The following is a 20,315-nucleotide window of genomic DNA, read 5'->3' as shown; positions in this document are numbered from 1 at the left end:
TTCAATTTAGACTTGTTTATATTTTTTCGTTTGGGCTTGTATCATATTTTCCCTCAGGTTTATATGATCCGTTCATCCTATATTGACTCTTAAAATTCCAAATACCGTGTTGACCCCTAGTATCACTGAAGTGACATTTATTGTCGAAATCCGGATCTGATGTACAAAAAAAATATTGACACTATATGTTTGTGTTATAACAGCTTGGCCACAAGTTTATTGTTTTCTGTTTAGTATTAAATTCATATTAAGATCCTTTTTGTTACATCTTGTGATCAATTTTATTTTGCAATCGCCAATGGCAGTCAGCAGGGTTGAAGAATATCAGTTGTTCGACCTGTTAGTCAAATGCGTTTTGGTTAAATATACTTTTTCATTTTTTTGGTTTTTTGGAAAATTTTGTTTGTGCTGTATTTAGACCCTTCTTCAACGAAATTTGTTTAACATGCACACGTATAAAAATTGTGGTTTTCATCCAACGCAATCATAGGTTTGAACGTAGTTTTCAATTAAGACTTGTATTGAGGCGTATGTTGTCGTGTGGTCTAGCGCTCCGGTTACAGTGCAGTCGATTTGGTCTCACGGTATCGCAGTAGCATGGGTTCGAAACCCGCCGATGAAAGAACACAAAATTGATGAAAGCAAATTTGCAGATCTAACATTGTTGGGTTGATGTTAAGACGAGTTGTATATACAGAATGTATACAGCCATGTATCACCATCACTGCTGGTGATCCGATGGATAAATCTGTTGTAGAGTTGTCACTGGCAAGGTCTCTGCGCAATGCTAGGCGGTGTTGTCGTAGAAGTTAGAAATAAAATGGCGCCGGGGAGGAAGTTACGAATCAAATCTACTCTAACATCGTTAGGTTGATTTTCTAGGCACTTTATATATATATATATATATATATATATATACATTTGTATATATATATATATATATATATATATATATATATATATATATATATATATATGTCTTAAAATCATTTACTATGGTACGACGCTAAACAAAATTTTAGGAGGAATGCTTACACCAAGCCACCAAAAGCTTTATTATTTTAGTGCCTATGTTATCGAGTGGTCTAGCGCGTCGGGCATACGCAATGCGATTTTGTGCAACAACATCTCAATAGCATTCGACTACCTATCAGGAAAGAACAAAAATTTGATTCCACAAATTTACAGATCTTACATTGTTGGGCTGATATTTAGACGAATTATATATACAGATTGGGTGTCCTTGTATTACCATCACATGTAATCAGATGGATAGTATCTGTCGTAGAATTGTCACTGGTTGAGACGAACTTATATATTCGAAACTACTTTCTCTTCTATTCATTTCTAAATTATTTGCGAAATGTACAAATTCATTTTTCACAGTGAAAAAAGGTTATAAAACAAATTCGTCATTTCAGATGTCTTCATTTTAACCCATTTTGACTGGACAATCTCTCCTCATCACTTTAAAATTAAAAATCTCTCATAAAAAAGTTGATTTATCATGGAAAACAATTTTAAAATACTGTAGGAATAACAAGTATTAATAAGTATTGCAATGTGCATTGTTATTAAATGTAATATCAGTATTAAGTTCAAATATAATCTTAAATCAATCCTAATTCTATCTTATTTTTGAGATATAGTTTAAGTCATTCCACTGTGACGTCATTTTTGTGCTGTTTCAAAATTTCAAATGTGACGTCATTTTTGTGCCTTTTCACCACTTCCTATGTGACGTCACTTTTTTTTTTAACTTTTTGCGTTGAGGCCTTGAAGTCGGATGTGTCAATTTTTTGTGTTGGTTTATTTGTGTATCCGGGTTTTGTTTTCTGTGATTATTTAATACTTCAGTTTTATCATGTATATCTTTTATATTCATTTGATAAAATTTACTGTTTGCAATAGCATAAATTGTTCCAAATAATCAGGATGTTCTTATCCCAAGCAGAAAACCCTAGCAGTATTTGGCACAACCTTTTCGAACTTTTGATCCTCAGTGCTGTACAACTTTGTACTTGTTTTGCATTTCGAACCTTTATGTCTGGGCGTCACTGGTAAGTTTTGTGTGGACGGCGCGTTTCTGGGGTATTGAATTTTAAACCTGATGCCTTTTGTTAGCTATTATTCATGTGTTTCTTTGTCTAATATGTTCTTCTATTTATTTGTCTTGTAGTCCTGTAATAATATGTTGTCATTTTAATGTTATATTTATCATTGTCATTAAAGTGCAAGGTTTGGCATGCCACAAAACCAGGTTCAATCCACAATTTGTTTCTTTACAAATGTCCAGTACCAACTCATGAGTATGACCATTATTATATTATAGTTCGTTTCTATGTGTTACATTTTGACGTTGTGTTTCCGTTGTGTCGTTTGTTATCTCTTGTGTTTGAGTGTGATTTCACATTACTATAAGACTTGTCATGGTACTTTTCTATCCCCAATGTCGTATATTTGGTATTAATGTTATATTAGTTATTCTCATCGGATTTTGTCTAATGCTTAGTCCGTTTCTGTGTGCGTTACATTTTTATGTTGTGTCGTTGTTCTACTCTTATATTTAATGCGTTTCCCTCAGGTTTAGTTTGTTACCCCGATTTTGTTTATGTCCCTGGATTTACGAGTTTTTAACAGCGGTATACTACTGTTGCCTTTATTTGCAACTTTATCATACAAAATAAAACAATTACCTGTCAAACAAGTACTTCCAGAAAATCCAGTAGGACAGATACATGATCCAATACCAGTGCAGTCTCCTGGGTAGCAGGGATTAGTATGCGAGCATGACTCTTAAAGAGAAAGGAAAAATGTCAAACATTCACAATGGTTTACAATTTTCTATTCAAATGGTTACAGAAATATAAGAAGAAAATTGTAACTCAAGTGTCAACATATAACATTTTCCTTCTCCCTGTTATATCAGATCTACGTACGTCCATAACAGCGAGGTCCTGTATAACCAGCCGGACAGGAACAGATACCAGGGGAAGTACATCGTCCTCCATTTCCGCAACCAGGTCTACAGATTGCTGCAATAAAAAAAACACTCACTTCACTTTATTTCATATTGACGCAATTTGTTTTTACTTGAATAGGTGCGAATAGATTTGTACAATAAGGAAGTGAGTGGATGTTAGACTGAATGTATCATGTGCTATTTCCAAAGCTCTTTCGGCACAATTGTTGTCAAAACGTTTAACCAAAAGTTAGTAATCTTATGTTTGATTAAGTTATGATAGATTAGGTCGATAAGCGTAACCGATATTCAATCACAGTAATATTTTCGAAACAAACAAATCAAAATAGCAAACAAATATTGAAGGAATAAAAAAAATCATTATGAAGTGAAGTATATTTCAATATATCAATAATTATATCAATAACAATACAAAGTAATTTTCTCGTAAATCAATCCTCTTGTTAAAGTATGATGTATTTTCATATCAAAATTAGAATATTCAAAGCAACAGAGAAAAGTAAAATCACAAAATGGTAGAGATTTCTAATAAAATGACATTAGTCTATATTACTAACATATTGGAACTTATCTCTGCCTATTGGATTAAAACAGTACTGAGGGAGAATTGATTGCATGATTTATCTTTCGTTGAATACTCAAATTATGTTAGAAAAAAGTAAAAATACTGAACGGAAAAATTAAAAATGGAAAGACCCGAATTTAATGGCAAATTCGAAAGCTCAAACACATCAAAGGAATGGATAACACTTGTAAAATAATACTTTTACTGTTGGATTGTTTTATGTGATATCCGTTTAACGTGGCTCAGTACTTATACATGTGTTTCTTTTTTCTTTCATTTTTGGGTGGTGTGTTTTGTTTATGCTACTTTTTGTATTTCTTTAGTTCTTATAACGTGAATCTGTACTTTAAAAGATCCCGTCAGTATGATACTGGTTTATTTTATGTCAATATGACAATATTTCTATTATTAATTACAAAATACGTTGAACCACAAACGTCAAAACCATTCAATCGCGTAGTGGAATTAACTATTTATGGATTCTTATAAACTCTTTATATCTTTTGGACTATTTTAAATCTCGGTCTATTTCTGAAATTTATTCTTACATACTTTTGATTTTTTAACCCTGTATGCTAACATTGCCTATGCGAAATGTTAAAATTGTTTGTATGTACATTGAACGACAAATATATGTGACGTATAAAATTTTCTGACGTCAGACACGCTAATCAATGAATGTGTTTGTAGATAGATGTTTTTGTGTTCTGTTCATTGTTCCTTTTAAAATTGTTACACGATGACGACTGCTGTACCCATATTTTGACTATTTTATATAGTGTGTCTGTTTAGTTAACGCATCATTGTAAATATAACGGAATTTGATGAGACTGTCATCAAAGTGTAAGGGTTAGCGCTGTAAAACCAGGTTTAATCCACCATTTTCTACATTTGAAGATGCCTGTACCGAGTCAGGAATATGACAGTTGTTGTCCATTCGTTTTTTATGTGTTTTGCTATTTGATTTTACCATGTGATTATGGACTTTCCGAATTGATTTTCCTCTAAGTTCAGTATTTTTGTGATTTTACTTTTTTTTGGTATTATTCCTGACTTGGTACAGCATTTGATAATGTAGAAAATGATGGATTAATTTGATATGAAAAGTGAAAGTAAACCATGATAGGTCAAAGTACGGTATTCAACACCGAAAAACAAACTATAATGGGCCCCCAAAATGAATAGTGTAAAACCATTCAAACGGGTAAACCTACGGTCTAATCTAAATAAAAACAAACGAGTAATGAGAAACGCTAATGAACCACATCAACAACGACAACCATTGAACATTAACTTAGGACAGGTGCAAACAAATGCAGCGGGTTTAAGTATTTTAAAAGGTACCAACATTCATCCTTTCCTTTAATAATAGTGTAACATCACCACAAAACACTATAACATATCAATTGAAATGGCTATACTCAATCAAAAATCATATTAACACAAGTGAATATACACTGAACGAATAAATTTGATCTATGGCACAATGTAAATACAAAATTACATGAATAAATGGTGAGATGTTAAACAATTTCAGAAAGACAAAAATAACCTTAAACAAAATCAAACCAAAAATGATAATGTACACAGTTATATGAAAATAATTTTTAAGAAAGGTATACAGTAATGTAGAACTGAAATATTCTTTTAAAGATAAATAATTTTGTTGATCATAGTACGAAAACCTGGTTTGAAAGCTGGCTAAACTCCTCACTTGTATTACAGTCGCATAAAATTCCTTTATAATGACAAGGATATGTGAATAAAACAACCAGATATAATTGGTAAAAATGTCAAACATAGGGGTAAAGCAGTCAATATGGTGTTATTATATTATTCACTATGAAAGCAAACAAATATGTAATAAAGAAGCACAAAATGTCACATCGACCTAAACTCAGTGTTTTGTTAGTGTAGTTCACACGGAAATTAAACACAATTACGTTCCCATTGATAACACTCATTATTTACATGTGGTTTAAAGTAGTTTTGTGTACACGCCGTCGATAGTCAATGTAGGTATAGTTTTGGTTATGTGTACTCAAAACAAGGTATTAAGGATGTACACCTCTGAGGAGCCAAAAATTTCTAGAATTACTTTTTTTCTAAACCTGATTTTTGGGTTGATATGACTGTAAAAAAATAATTGGTGAAGAAAAAATCATATGGTGGTGTGCTTTTTTTTTTTGCTACGGCCCTTTGAAAGTACCTAATTTTGATGATTTTCCCATTTTTCATAACTTTTTACCCATTTTTGGGCTATTATCATGAAAAAATTCACAGTTCCATAATTAAACTTTTTTCATACTCTCAATAAAGATGATGTGGACCGATCTGTATAAATTCAACTAAAAAAAACTATGGGTAGGTGTTAATATAAGAAAGTTTTATCATATTTTGATGCTTTTTCGTGTCAAATTTACCATGTTGTCAATTTTGGAAATTTGTGATTTTTCTCTGTTTAAAGAATAAAATGCATATTATTTCAACTTCCTTGTTGTAAAGGATTGCAAAATACATATCTAGGAAATTTGAAAAGAAAAAGTTATATGGGATGTTTATGTTTCTGGTAAAATCATTTTTGTTCCTCTCGTCCATTTCTCTCAAAATTTCAGCTAAAAAAACTGACTTGGTTAGTAATAAAATTTGAAAATTTCATTTCTCAAAAACTACTTATTGGAAATACACAATTCTTTCACAGAGCTAAGTTTGATTATGATAATTATCAAATTCATTGCTATTTTCCACTTGTATCACATATTTTGGAAATAATTTTAGAAGGAGATTTCAACGAGACTGCATGAGACTAAAACGTCAGAAGAATATAATACACCCGTAAGAAAATGAATTTTAAATGTTAAACCATGTCTTCATAAAGAAGAAACGTATTTTGAATGAAATTGATATTAATAACAATTACTAATATAGCTCTTTTCCGAATTATTAGCCTAAACTATATATATTGCTTTGTTATTAAGTTATTAAGTCTCAAAGCTTTATCATTACCAAAACGCATACTTTATTTGAAAATGTTTTTCCAAATCGACTCGATATACACGGATATATTTGCCAATGTTCTTTAATCAATTAACTATTCACTCATAAATGCATAACTAAAAAATCAGTGTACAGTAAATTTTATTGTTTGGTTAGTATATCAGATCCGGTAAAATGCACTTAGAAATAAAATGCATTAATTTTCATATTACGAACTGCTATTTTAATTATTGTGATTGTTCATTTAACGCATCAATGTAAATATAACGGAATTTGATGAGACTGTCATTAAAGTGAGAGGGTTAGCGCTAAAGAACCAGGTTTAATCCACCATTTTCTACATTTGAAAATGCCTGTAACAAGTCAGGAATATGACAGTTCTTGTCCATTCGTTTTTGATACGTTTTGTTTTTTTTATTTTGCCATTTGATTATGGACTTTCCGATTTGATTTTCCTCTGAGTTCAGTATTTTTGTGATTTTACTTTTTTCAAGCCTAAATTGTAGATGTTTTAAAAGTTTAAGTTTTAAATGTTAGTATTTGGTTAAAAATCGTGGCCGTTTTATTTAAGCAATAGATATAGTTTATCTTGTTGAAGGAGCGATATTTACGTTTGGTTTTCCATTCTCACTAACAGTCTAGCATATTGCGATCACCGGATTTTTACGAGAAAGTTCACTTTGATGAAACTGCATATACGGAAAACATGTCGGGGAATTGATTGCTGGAAGCAAGCAATTAAAAAAAGTAAACTTCTTGACATTGAATATTTTGAGAAAAAAGGTATGTACATAAGTTTTATAATAAGCACTAATCATTTAGTTATAAAAAAACATATGCATATTTTTTTTTATTTGAAGTTTCATATGACTTTAAGTTCTAAGATCAGAAATTTTTAAAACCACTTAAATAAAATTTTAAGTCTGAAATATTAAAACATGAAATCTGAAGCGATATGGTATTCTCATTATATATTTATAAGTTATGAAGTTAAACCAAGAGTTTCAAACACGTGCTAACAACTAACTTCGTTCTTGTTAGAATAGTTCTATAATTCATTTCGAGATTCTTTGTCACACAAGATAACAGATGCGTCTATCTATCCGTACAATTTTATAAAAATGGAAAAGTGAATGTTTCAAATATATCTTCGAAACTAACTTGATTAAATTTACTTTGTCAGATTGTGTCCCCTTCTTTTCTATAGATGCATGGGTATAAATTTTTGTAATTGCATAAAATTTGTTTATTTGACATATATGTCTGAAAAACTTTTACAAAGTATATACCAAATAATGGTTTTATCCCAATCAAGTGGTTTCCTGCACATGGAGATGGGATAATGTCAGGGTGCACGTTGTGTGAATGACAAATACTATTGTCTCTAATTTCATATACAAGTAAAACAATGTAAAATCATCTATAATATTCAATACCGCCTCTATTTGATATGTGTGATACAAAATTAGATTTATAAATTCGGAAACAAATATTAGCGGCATCGTTTGGACTTTAATTATCATACCGACCGTACTAGGGCTGTATAGCCAGTCAAGGTCGATAAACACCTATCATTTTAATTCTTTTTTCCTTATTTGGCCCATATATAACCCCAATTTAAAAAGTTATCACACATATTATACATTTGTTCACACTAGACTTAGGTACAAGGTATTCAGAAAGAAAAACAAATTCACATTGAACAAGTTACCATGGCAACAAACTATGACTAAATTTGCATATTTTTAAAAAAAATCTTGATTGTCCATGTTTTTTCATTAGACTTCAAGTATGTTTCCTTTTAGAAAGGTATGTGCGCACCCAAGAAACAACTTTATTTTTGGTGAGAATATGTCAATAGTTATAATAAAGCTTCGCTGTAATTATTTTGTTTTTTCTTGACTGCGCAGGATGTTGCCACAATAACGATGGAAAACTGATTAAACTCTTTTTTTTTTTTTTGCGTAAACAGTTCTTATTATGACTAAACTGTGACGTCATCAGATAAAACTCTTTTTCATTTGTAATTATTGACCCTATTCATTTCCAAACATTATATGCCACTTTGAAACAGTTATCAAACGTTCGTGAAAAGGTAAGGGAATTGTAGTTACGACATAAGGAACATATTCCAAATGCATCAAATGTTTTATGCAGTTGAACAATTGGTAACCCTCTGTCAATTATTAATGAATAAACGGATAGAATACTTTAAGAGAGAGCACTTCGAAGGATGTAAAATATTTTGCTGGAAATGTCTTTTATATTATTGTATCGAGCACAACTTCTAAAATACCATCTTCTCAGTTGTTTTTTTTTTTATTATTATTTCCATCATTAATGGAAAATTTGGCAGCAACATATCGTTTTCAAACATTTTGTCCCCAAAAAATAAAGACAAATGAATAAAGATTGAAAATAGAACATCGGATAACGAAAAAGGTGGCGTTTAAGATATAGAATACGCTTTATGTATGTATGTGTATTGAAAAATAAAATCTCATTATCAAACCATAAAAGATCGGTCGTATAATAGATAAGAAATACGTGAATTTTACTTTAGCTAAATGCAAATCTCGTCAGTCTTTTCACAGGATAACAAGTTATGTAACAAAAAATATTGCATGCTATCAAATAGAACCATACGAAGAAGAGATACGTTTTGAATAATAATGAAAAACTACTTACGTTATCATAGTTGAAGAAAAATCTGTATTCTATATATCACTTTTTTGGGGGGGAAAGTAGTAATTTATTTTAAAACAAATAAGATTCTTCATCCTTCATCTAATAAACAATTGAACCCTAATAGTGTCAGCTATGCAAAGTAATTTAAAGTTATGAATATAGTTTTGGATTTTTTAAAACCTGCTGTATCTTAAAGCAGAAAGTTGAACCAATATATGAATGTCCTTTTCAATCAACTATAGCGTATATAGCGACACGGACAATTCTTTTTCTTTAATTTTTTGAAAGGGGCACTAGCTACAAGATATTTTAACAATCTAAAATAAGACTAATTTTATTCAATCTTTAATGAAAGAGAAATGGTGAAATAATAATTCTCTTCTAGTGACAAGTTTGGTTCAATTTTTTCAAAATAATTCAAGAAACATTGATGCTTAATTATTCACTTGCAAGTGAATAATTCTACCTCATTGATTCCGTTTCATGTGAACTTTGATGTGACCTCTTAGCTACAGATGGATATCGCATGAATCGTGTGTATTGAGTTATTTAAAGGAAAAGAATATCAAGCGAAAGCGAAACAAATGTATATCATACTATTGACTAATTAGATCCACAAAATATCATTCTTTTACTAGTAAAATCAATTATTTATATGTATTTTTAATCTATAATATAAAATTAAACCGACCTAGAAAAATCCAATTGCTCGCTTTCCCAATCTATTCATATCCATATTTATATTTATATCGCTTAAATGACCATCGGGGTTTTCGGAGGTCAATTCGATAGTTAACTAGATGGCGTTAAGACTGAAATACACTGGAAACGAAAACAAAATATTCCGAGTCCATGCCCTGGAAATTGTTTATTTAGACTTTCTATAATTTGAATAAATGTTTTACATTATTATAAATCAAAAATGTGAATATGAGTAAAATCGGTGAACATGAATTTAGAGCTAGTGCCCCTATAATACTATTCTGTGATTTTATAATGTGGATTAAATTACTTGAACTTTTATCTTTTAAAAGTATTATAACATGCGAAAAATATCGTGCGGATTTAATAATATGTGAACTGTCTGTTTGTGAACTACATAATAAATGTTGTATTTTTCAAACTGTGAACTGTTGAATAATTATAATTTGTTTAGCACACAGATATCATAAACGTCATCAAATAAATGCCTGTAACAAGTCAGGAGTCTAGTATATTGTTATTTTAGTTGTTTAACACTGCGGTCGAAACTTCACAGTCTAGTATCTGTGAGTAAACATAATTAAGTGTTTACAAGTTTAGATATTTTTCAACTTGTCTTTTCGTAGGTTGATTATTCAAACCTGTAAATATATATTTCATTTGTTTGATAGTTTGTTTCCCTTTCTATGTGATGTCTTATGAGTATTGCCGGAGTCGAAACCTGTTTATATTTTTAAAGAATTAAGCGATGAATATGATATTTATTCACAATTCTAAAATCACTAACCGTTGTGTATTTTTATATTATTGAATACTTATATTCTACCTGTATCACATTTCTGATAGCTGCTTGTAGTCCAACCATAACAACAGAAATTTTCATAGAGATAGTAATTTACTGTGAACACTTTCCATGAACAGCATCTGAATAAGCAAAGATAAATCTTAAGTTAACTACTGTACATTTATTAAACAAGTTTTATAGAACGACAGTTAATGTACAACAAAGTAATTACAAGTTTGCTTCAAATAGTGATGAAGTATCTTAAAATAAAATATTTTTACGAAAAACAAAACCTGAGACTGTTAACTCATGATACAACATAGTTATGGCATAAATGGAAACAGATTTTCATGAAGTTTTGTATCACAATTACCGCTTTCTAAAATAGTAGCCATCATCAAGTACAAGCAGGACACACAATACTCAGTGCAAATATGATAGAGGTATATCATTATTATTGAGGGATCTTGTCCCAAGTACATTTTTATATTACAACGGCTAATGTAAATTAAACCACATATTTTCCAAAACTAATATTAATACAGTGATTGAGTTATTTAATACTCAAAGTAAGAAAAGACACGTGCCACTAGTAGACTGAGAACTGCTTAGCCTAGCGGAGCATGTGCGATCACCTCAGAAAATTTTGGTGTTCGTGTTGCTTAATCATTAGTTTTCTATGTTTTTTCGTGTTCAAATTTGTGCATTCTTGCAATGGATATCACTTTGGTATCTTGACCTCTCTTTTTTTCTTGTCATCACTTTCTCAACTACATAGTATGTCTCATTGGTTTGTCTATTTTATACTAAACAACGGGCCGAAATTAAAGCAACAGTAGTGTACTGCTGTACAACAGTAATTAATCGATTAAGGGGAAACAACTCCGGGTAACATACTAAAACACATCAACTATACGATGACAACAACAGAAGCACTGAACTACTCCCGCTTATACATTACAACATGTACACCATAGAATAACAACGGACATTTCCCATGAATTAACGACATCACATTTGTATATTTCGGACATTGGGAGCTTTATTTTTTGTAGAGCGAAGGTATTTGAGTGGTCTAGCGCGTCGGGCATACTACATGGCGATTTGGTACCACAATATCTCAGTAGCATGAGTTCGAATACCTTCCAGGGAAGAAAAAAAAACACGAGCAAACCAGACAAACATAATCTTATATTGTTGGGTCGATGTTAAGACGAATAATATACATTTGTATGTACAGAATTAATTTGTATGCTCCTTTACAATAGATAATTCAGCTGATCTGTAACCAGGGGTATGTCAAACAATGTCTCGTCCTTTTTCTAAAAAAGTTCATCGGAAGGTACCAAGATATTGTTAATAAATATTCCGTATCAACTGCACAAATGATACATGATGGTCTTGGGGTAAAGATTCTGCGTACTGACGTTGTCTATCATCTTCACAAAGGATATCGGATATGTTCCTTACGTCGTAACTACAGTCCCCTACCCTTTCATGAATGTGACCTACCGAATTAGACAAATTACCGGATTTGTTATCACGACGGGTGCCACATGTCCAGCAGGATCTGCTTACCCTTACGGAGCACCTGAGATCACTCCTTGTTGTTGGTGGGGTTCGTGTTGTTTATTCTTTAGTTTTCTATATTGTGTCATGTGTACTATTGTTTGTCTGTTTGTCTTTCTCATTTTTGGCCATGGCGTAGTCAGTTTATTTTTTATTTATGAGTTTGACTGTCCCTCTGGTATCTTTCGTCCCTCTTATTTAACAAAGTACAGATGCAGTGAATGTAAGCCGTACGTTTTCTTTTGTATAAGGAAATCCTGACCGTAGAGTTAAACCATTAAAGTCCCGAATAAAGAAACGAGAAAAACAAAGGCCGCTGTTTTTGTCTAGGCGGATTAAAATCGTGACTATGTCGTGACAGAGTATGTTATATCGGATAAAAATCGTAACAATATTCTGTGTTTTCTTGACAGTGTACTGTAGAACGGGTATGATCTGGATTACTGATTATTTGCCGATTGAGTCCAATTTGCATTAAGATCTTGTCGAATGCGAACCGTCTTTGCCGAAACCGTTCAGGAACAGTTGCGTTATTGATATGACACAATTATTGATATGATACAGAACACAATACGGTTCCGGACAAACCATTTGCAATGCAGTACAGCCGACTGTGAAAGGAATGCGTTCCGACGGTACAAGATCATTCCGAATATGGCGACATTTTTCTAACGGATATCGTCCGTCAGTTTTGGTTCACTGTGTACTCACTGACTGATCTCTGTCGGATGATATTCTAACGAATTGGGACGCTGTTGTTTTTCCAAAAGATAGAAATTGGATTAGAATCGGATTGAGAAAGAAGATAATCGGGACAAATGCGGCTAAAAACGGATGAATTAGAAAACTTCCTGCCTGACAAATATTTGATTGCTGTCGTGATCAAATAAGTTATATACAATGCAAACCTGACAACAATGTCTATCCAAAATAAAATTTGCATATACATAGTAACTCCTGTGCTAGGTAGCTTCTTATCCTTGCAGTGAGTTTGGAGTTCTTCTTTTTAGCAATTTTCAATTTCCTGATCAAAACTGGTTGTTGCATGTAAGTTCTGATTTCCAAGTCTTTCAACGAACCTTATTATTTTCATTGTGGAATAATCGGAATCCATTTTACTAAAACATTGACATTTTCTCGTAAAAGACAACCACCGAGACGCTGAACTTCGAGTTTCAACATGCATCATAAATATATCCCGAAAATATAAGATCTAATCAGAATATTTTTAAGTGAATACGTAAATATTGTACAAGCTTTTGTCACATCATTTGTCTAGTGTGACTTAGTTACTGGTTGTTTGACAGAAATGCTTACAATAATAATACTCTTAAATGATTTCTTGCAAATGAACTCATCATATATACCCGAATTGAAATTTTGTATATGCGCCAGACGCGCGTTTAGTCTATGAACGACTCATCAGTGACGATCGAATAAAAAGAGTTAAAAAGGAAAAAAAGAACGAAGTTAAAGATCATTGAAGACCAAAAGTTCAAAATATGTTTTGCATGTAAATAATTGTTCATGTAAATAAGAACATTGTAGATCTTTCATTGTTGGAAGTTATGTATACTCATTCAAGCCAATGAAACCTTATTTAGCTACATACGGTCGGACATAGCGTGGATATTTAGTCTAATACATGTACATGTAAATACTGGGTATTATGTTTAATGAGTTTTTCTTACCCCTTCCAAGTTGAATATTCACACCTTTGTTCCGGTCTCCATGCACAAATGCGACGACTACAAACCATTCTGAAATAAAATAAAAAGTTAAGAAAATCAGATAAAAACCTCTTTCACCTAATATCAATCTATATATATATTTGTTAAGATATATTATTTATTCAAATGTTCTCTTATATCCTTGAGGCATCGTCCCCTGGTATCAACTGCATTCAAGTTACCTATGATGCTTCCTTGTTTGCTTTTGATACAGGTAGGAAAGAGACATTTACACACATTTTACATGCCTATGGCCCATAAGGTATCGTCCCCTGGTGTCAGCTGCCTTTAGGAAACCATAATGCTTTCCTATTTACTGCTGACACAGGATGAGTCATGGACATGTTTAATTTCTACTTTCTTTTTGGCTAATTATTATATATTTAATTGATCCAACTTTTTGTGTACTATACATATGTGGATATCTATTTTTCTTTTTTTTTCTTTTTGGGCTGCTTGTTTGTTATCTATATCAACCACACTTGTAATAAAATGCATTAGTATTAAAAAAAAAACAACATACTATAGATTCTTTATCTATGTATTCTTTAAGAGCTTAAATAGTTCTCGTTTATCTTTTTTTTTTTTTATCTCATTGTTTGTATTGTATTATGAAAAAATTATTGATGTTGTAATGTTTATGCCCTTTGGGGCCCATAATTGGAAATAAAAATATCTTATCTTATCTTATCTTATCTTATATATATAGAAAATATATGTATATGATCATATATCAGCATATTACAAACTTAGAGTAAAATATAACAATAGCAGACATGTTAACAGACATAATTCAATTTATAATATTTTAAAACATTTGTTTGTAACCTGATCATGATTGCTAAATAAGGCTTATTTCATATTGGGTCCGTTTATGTTATTTCTAAACATATTAAAAATATAGTTATAAGAAATCATGACTTTGGCAAGTTTTAAACTAATTATGCTTAACTTATAATTGACGATGACATGAACTAAAATATGCAGAATATTGATGCAATTCAATGAAATAACAACTTGTTATCAAAATCGTTTTTTCCCCCTCAATTTCAGACTTTTAAAACAAGATCTGAAGGATTGAAATTTTTAGTTGATCTTTAAATCATTTAGCAACAAAATCACATTTTTTATATCATTATATTAAGATGCAAAAGTCTTTGCTCTTGTATATATGGCATGCAAAAATTATTTGGCAACAAAATCCAATCTTTTAAAACCAAGTTCAACCCACCATTTTCTACAGAAGAAAATGCCTAAGAATATGACGGTTGTTATCCATTCGTTTGAGCTTTTGATTTTACACTTTGATTAGGGACTTTCCATTTTGAATTTTCCTCGGATTGCAGTATTTTTGTGATTTTACTTTTTATAGCATTTTAATCAAATGATGAAGTCTTTACCCTTTTAAATGTGGTATATACATAGTTATCAAAGCTATCATAATACGCTTTTAATTTGAAACGCAAGCCGCGCGTTTAGTCTGCATAAGACTCATCAGTGCCCCACAGAACAAAACATGTATTCACTATATTTTGTTACATGATTATGAACATCTTAGTAAAATTGCCTTGTATGGAGTACGGGCTTTGACTATAAAATATTTTATATGCAGAGTGGATTCTTCTTTGTTTGATTCCATTATCTACATTAAATAACATCACTGTAATAGTACATTAAAATTTACAGAATTCTACTTTCCATATCTTCCATAATTATAACAGATCTATTTTGATATACTTTTAAAATTATTTTAAACTTTGAAATCAAGCAATACATTTTTTCGTAGGTGCTCAGTATATAATGCTTATATAAATGCAATTGAACACTTTTTTTGCAATCTATTAGATGTCAAAACTTTTAGTTTCGCTGTCTTGCATTTCTACAAAATAGTTGCGATCGCTAATGTATGTGTTAGACTTCTTTAACTATCAAAATTACAACTTAACAATAAATAATTCGTTTTGATCTAAATCACGTACAAAATATTTTGCGCTACTGTGGATTCAAAATGACTCGTGGGATTTTAATTAGGTCTTTCAACTATTATGTGGAAATATCTATTGTTTTTGTTCTGATTACTTTTTTTTTCTTCCGCCAAATTTGTCACGTACCCTGTTTTGTGGTTTCGCAAGATGTCGCTTATATTTTTTTTTTTTGCATATGATATCGAACAGTTATTGCACTTTTAAGACTGATCGTTTTTAGTCGAAGACTATTTATTGTAATAGTTATCTCCCAAAACAATGTGTTCACTGTGGTGATATCTCCTCCGTAAACGTAAAAAAAGCGAAAAATTCATTTTACCAAATTGCTCTCTATATCCTAATTTTTTTGTTCAATTTTGACGTAAGCGATACGTTAACTCAATATGGAGGTTTTTTTACTAATGTATTTGAAATAAGTGATATGCATTTGTGACTGGTAAACCATAAGTCATAGAGACAAAAGGTCTGTTGATTTGAGGTCCTTGGTCGAAAGAATAGAAAACTAGGTCAAGTTTAAATGTCAAGGTCAAATTCAAAATTTTGACACTTCCTTGTTTCTTGATCTCATCTGTCACTTTAAATAATATTTATAAAAGAATTGGTGCAAAATGTGTGCCTTATTGTGATGAAGATAGGATAAATTTGGTCTGAAACAATCCAATGACATTTTATCAGAGGAATTGGACCTGAAATGATTTAATCTAAGGTTTAATGATTATTACTCCAACTTGGTACATGATAGAGCCAAAGGGTGTTTTGTAAACTGTTGGTTGACATGTAACCATGCAAAAAATCACAATAAAATGACCTGGAGTAAACTAATGGCAAGTAGCTTATGTTGCACTTATTTCATGCAAAAAGTACCTAGAAACAAAACATATTTTAATATGCAAACATGAACCAGTATTTGAGACCGGAAGAGAATTTCACTGAACCGGAAGTACCCAATATCTCCCATATTATAGGCAAAAGTATATAGAAACCTTTTTTTTTGGAATCAGTGTCAATATAGCGATACATGTGTGACCGCAAGTGACATTTTTAAAACCGAAAGTTGACTATTATCTCTCTAATTTCAGGCAAAAATATAAAGAAACAATTAGTTATTGAATCAGTATGATGAAGAAAGCTATGCATTGTCGCCATAAGTAACTTTAAGTTAACCGAAAGTAGCGTCTCGTCAATAACGTTTTGAATAGATGTGGAAAAACCTTCAATTTTTCTCTGAACAATTGGTTTTCAATTTTAATTGTTATATTTGTAAAGGTAAACCACCAATCTAAAATTTATTTCAGCGAAGTATATATTTTCTTTATGCTTGTTTGCAGACTTGGGTATCACCACGATATCAAATATCAAAGAGAGTGTAATTTTTCCTAAAACCACAAAAAAAAGTATCAACTATCATAAATGAATGCACAGTATTTTTCAATCAATCATGTACAACCAGGCAAATACTTTACATGTTATACATTTAAAATTTCATGTAACTAAACTATCAAAGTTTATACGACATACCTCAGTAAATATGCGTCTAAATTACATTTAAGTTATAAATTTAGAAATACCTACCATTACCTTGGTATGTTTATTTTTATTTAGATATTATATTTCAGTTTCACACGAAATATTTTATACAAACACCTGATTGTTATTTTTCCATATTTGGACGGTGAGATGCTCCCTTGGTCCATCCTTACGGCGTAAATATTTACAATTTGTACGTTTTGCCCGTGTCTGTAGTGATTAGAATATATCTGGTAAATTATTAAGTCAATGATTTGATTTTCGTTTACTCAAATTAATAATTTCGAGTTCGTTACCTCAGATCACTTTATTGATCTCATTATAACAATATCAATTTCATATAGTTTAAAATATTTCAATATTGCGTTTATCTGTACATACATTGATTTTGCTATTTCTACGTTTTTGTTGAATTGTTCTGAAAAAATGTTATCCCATAAATAAAATACTTTAGTTTTGTTAGCAAAACCTTTTGGAATTTTGGGATCCTCAATGCTTTTCAACTTAGTACTTGATTTGGCATCTTAACTGTATGATTGTATAAAATAAAAGACCTGTTATCTTTGCTGACCAATTATTAAAATGTATGATTCCACAAACTTTCGATACTGTTTACTTAAATTTAAGCGTTGTACAAGATCAAAACTATTTATGTTGTTTGTGTTTCATTAAAAGGAATTGGACAATTCAGTATCATGTTTTAAGAATGGATAAATCGTACATTGTAAAGAAAAGCACCCTGGTTCAATTAAAACATTATCTAATAATGAAAATCTACTAACATAATTAAGATGATAGATTTCTTGGTTTACAACATAGTTGTTACGTTTAACATGTTTAAATGGCGTGTTATTGGAAAAACAATTTGCATTCCAATGGGACAAAATTGAGATCCTTTTATTGCCGACTTCTTTAGAAGAATGAAATTGAACTATTCGTAACTTCACGTTCCACTTTATATGTATGATGTTCTGTCACTGAATAATTAAAAGTTTGGTAATATGATGCTATTCCATTGAACTGAGATAAAAGATACCAAAAACACAATTATATCTGTCTCATATCTTGACAATGTCGGGCGGTCCAGGACAACACTTGACGACACAAGGTTTTATTTCAGTTGCCAAATTGTGAAAATGTTATTATATGACGCAACATTACAGCAGCAACTGCATATACTAGTATATATATTATCTTATTTTCTAGTGAATAATATACGTCCGAACTTGCTTTTCGTATCATAATTCCTTGTTGGAGGTTTGCAGTTTACAATGAAAGTATCAAACTTAAAGTTCAAAATGGTAACATTGAAATTACCCATGTATAATTTTACTGACATAGTCATGACTTGATTGGTCGTTACGGAGTATCTGTCTCACAATTGACGACATACATACGTTCCCACTGTTGTAACCACAATCCTACCACCTTTTCCTCGAATGCAACCTACCAATCTAAGTCTTATTATCAGGTTTGTACTTACATAAAACTTACGTGAGGTTCGTGTTGCTCAGTGTTTAGTTTCCCTTGTTGTTTTAACTGTTATTTGTCTTTTAAACGTGTTTTGCCGTGATGCTGACAGTTTGTTTTCGACTTATATGTTTGCATATCTCTTTGATATATTTCCCTCTTTTTATCATGTTTTACTTACATTCTTTGGGCCAGGGAATGTAAGTTTTATTTAATCATTAAACTGATCTATCATTTTTCAGATTAATACTCACCCACTCCATGAATAAACATTTTTTAAAATCACCATGAAAATAAGACTAGATACCAGAAGTACGTTAGGCTTCATTGTTACCATTGCCTACCATTTAATTCGAACTGCACTGGTTATGATATACAAGATCACAACACCTTTCGGTGTAACCAGGAAGTTACTACTATATATAGGTACGAGTGAAATTCCATCCGAAAAAATAATCCAATGCATCACATCTTCTTTTGTTGAAGAAGAGAGTCTTTATGAGGACTTATAAATTTTGTTATATTGGACAAAAACATTGGGCCTCATCTCAACAAGGAAGTGTCAGGATAAAACAACAAATTGAGTTTTAAATCCATATTACGCATTTTACATTTATATTCATATAAATGTGGGCATGCATTTGAAACTTTCATTTTGTTATAAAAACGAGTACTTGAGGAAACTTTGAGGTTCATGACATGTGATAGCAACCAAGAATATGGTGGCGCAGCGCTTACCTTCTTTTTTTAACGCAAACTTCTTCCGTTTTAATCTCTGTCAGTGGGTTAACAAATCGCACATAAGGGAACGTAATCATTGACAAAACCGAATTATACTGTAAGAATGATTGTGTTTTGGGTACTATTGTTTGTCTGTTTGTCATTTTTCTTTTTTAACCATGGTGTTATCAGTTTATATTCGACTTATTTTGCAAGCAAGCTCCAAATTAATTCAGCCAGATATTGATTGCTTAACCATGTTAAGCTTATAGAAGATTTTATACAGCAACTTCATAACCAGTACGAGAATACATGTTTTTTTAAAGTACAAATACCTAACAAACTACACAGAAATTAAAGTTTAATATGAAGCTTTTTGTCAAATGTAGTTTTTTTCACGATAATTTCACACAATCCGTTCATTTATACTGTTTGGGAACTCACCGCACACTTTGATGTAACAAGGAAGTTTTGGTCATGATTTAAGCAATGTGACATGTAAAATAATCAAGTGCGTGTTCGACCAGTTTCACTGTGATGATCATAAACTTTTTAATTTAAATACTAAAATTAATAAATATACATTGGACGACAT

At 31.1% G+C, this 20,315-nt stretch overlaps 1 protein-coding gene across 1 annotated transcript; it reads right to left on the bottom strand.

The window, feature by feature from the left end:
• Positions 1-2,931: 2,931 nt before the first annotated feature.
• LOC143062596 (uncharacterized) lies at positions 2,932-19,358 on the bottom strand. Its single transcript, XM_076234260.1, has 4 exons — positions 19,255-19,358; positions 13,980-14,048; positions 10,762-10,859; positions 2,932-3,035 (listed from the first exon to the last, which is right to left on the bottom strand). The coding sequence occupies exons 1-4, from the start codon at positions 19,335-19,337 to the stop codon at positions 2,932-2,934; spliced, it is 354 nt and encodes a 117-aa protein (XP_076090375.1). The 5' UTR covers positions 19,338-19,358.
• Between the last annotated feature and the right edge of the window lie 957 nt (positions 19,359-20,315).

The sequence above is a fragment of the Mytilus galloprovincialis genome, chromosome 2, assembly GCF_965363235.1.
Source record: "Mytilus galloprovincialis chromosome 2, xbMytGall1.hap1.1, whole genome shotgun sequence".
In the NCBI taxonomy this organism is placed as follows: Eukaryota; Metazoa; Mollusca; class Bivalvia; order Mytilida; family Mytilidae; genus Mytilus; species Mytilus galloprovincialis.
This window is presented reverse-complemented; position numbering and strand designations above follow the sequence as displayed.

What these genes read in the sequence shown, in the direction of transcription:
- LOC143062596 (XM_076234260.1), bottom strand. Translation starts at nt 19,337, where the DNA reads ATGGTAACAATGAAGCCTAACGTACTTCTGGTATCTAGTCTTATTTTC. An exon ending in AATGTTTATTCATGGAGTGG is followed by an intron (nt 14,049 to 19,254) that starts GTGAGTATTAAT and finishes ATTTTATTTCAG; the next exon opens with AATGGTTTGTAGTCGTCGCA. An exon ending in GAATATTCAACTTGGAAGGG is followed by an intron (nt 10,860 to 13,979) that starts GTAAGAAAAACT and finishes TTGCTTATTCAG; the next exon opens with ATGCTGTTCATGGAAAGTGT.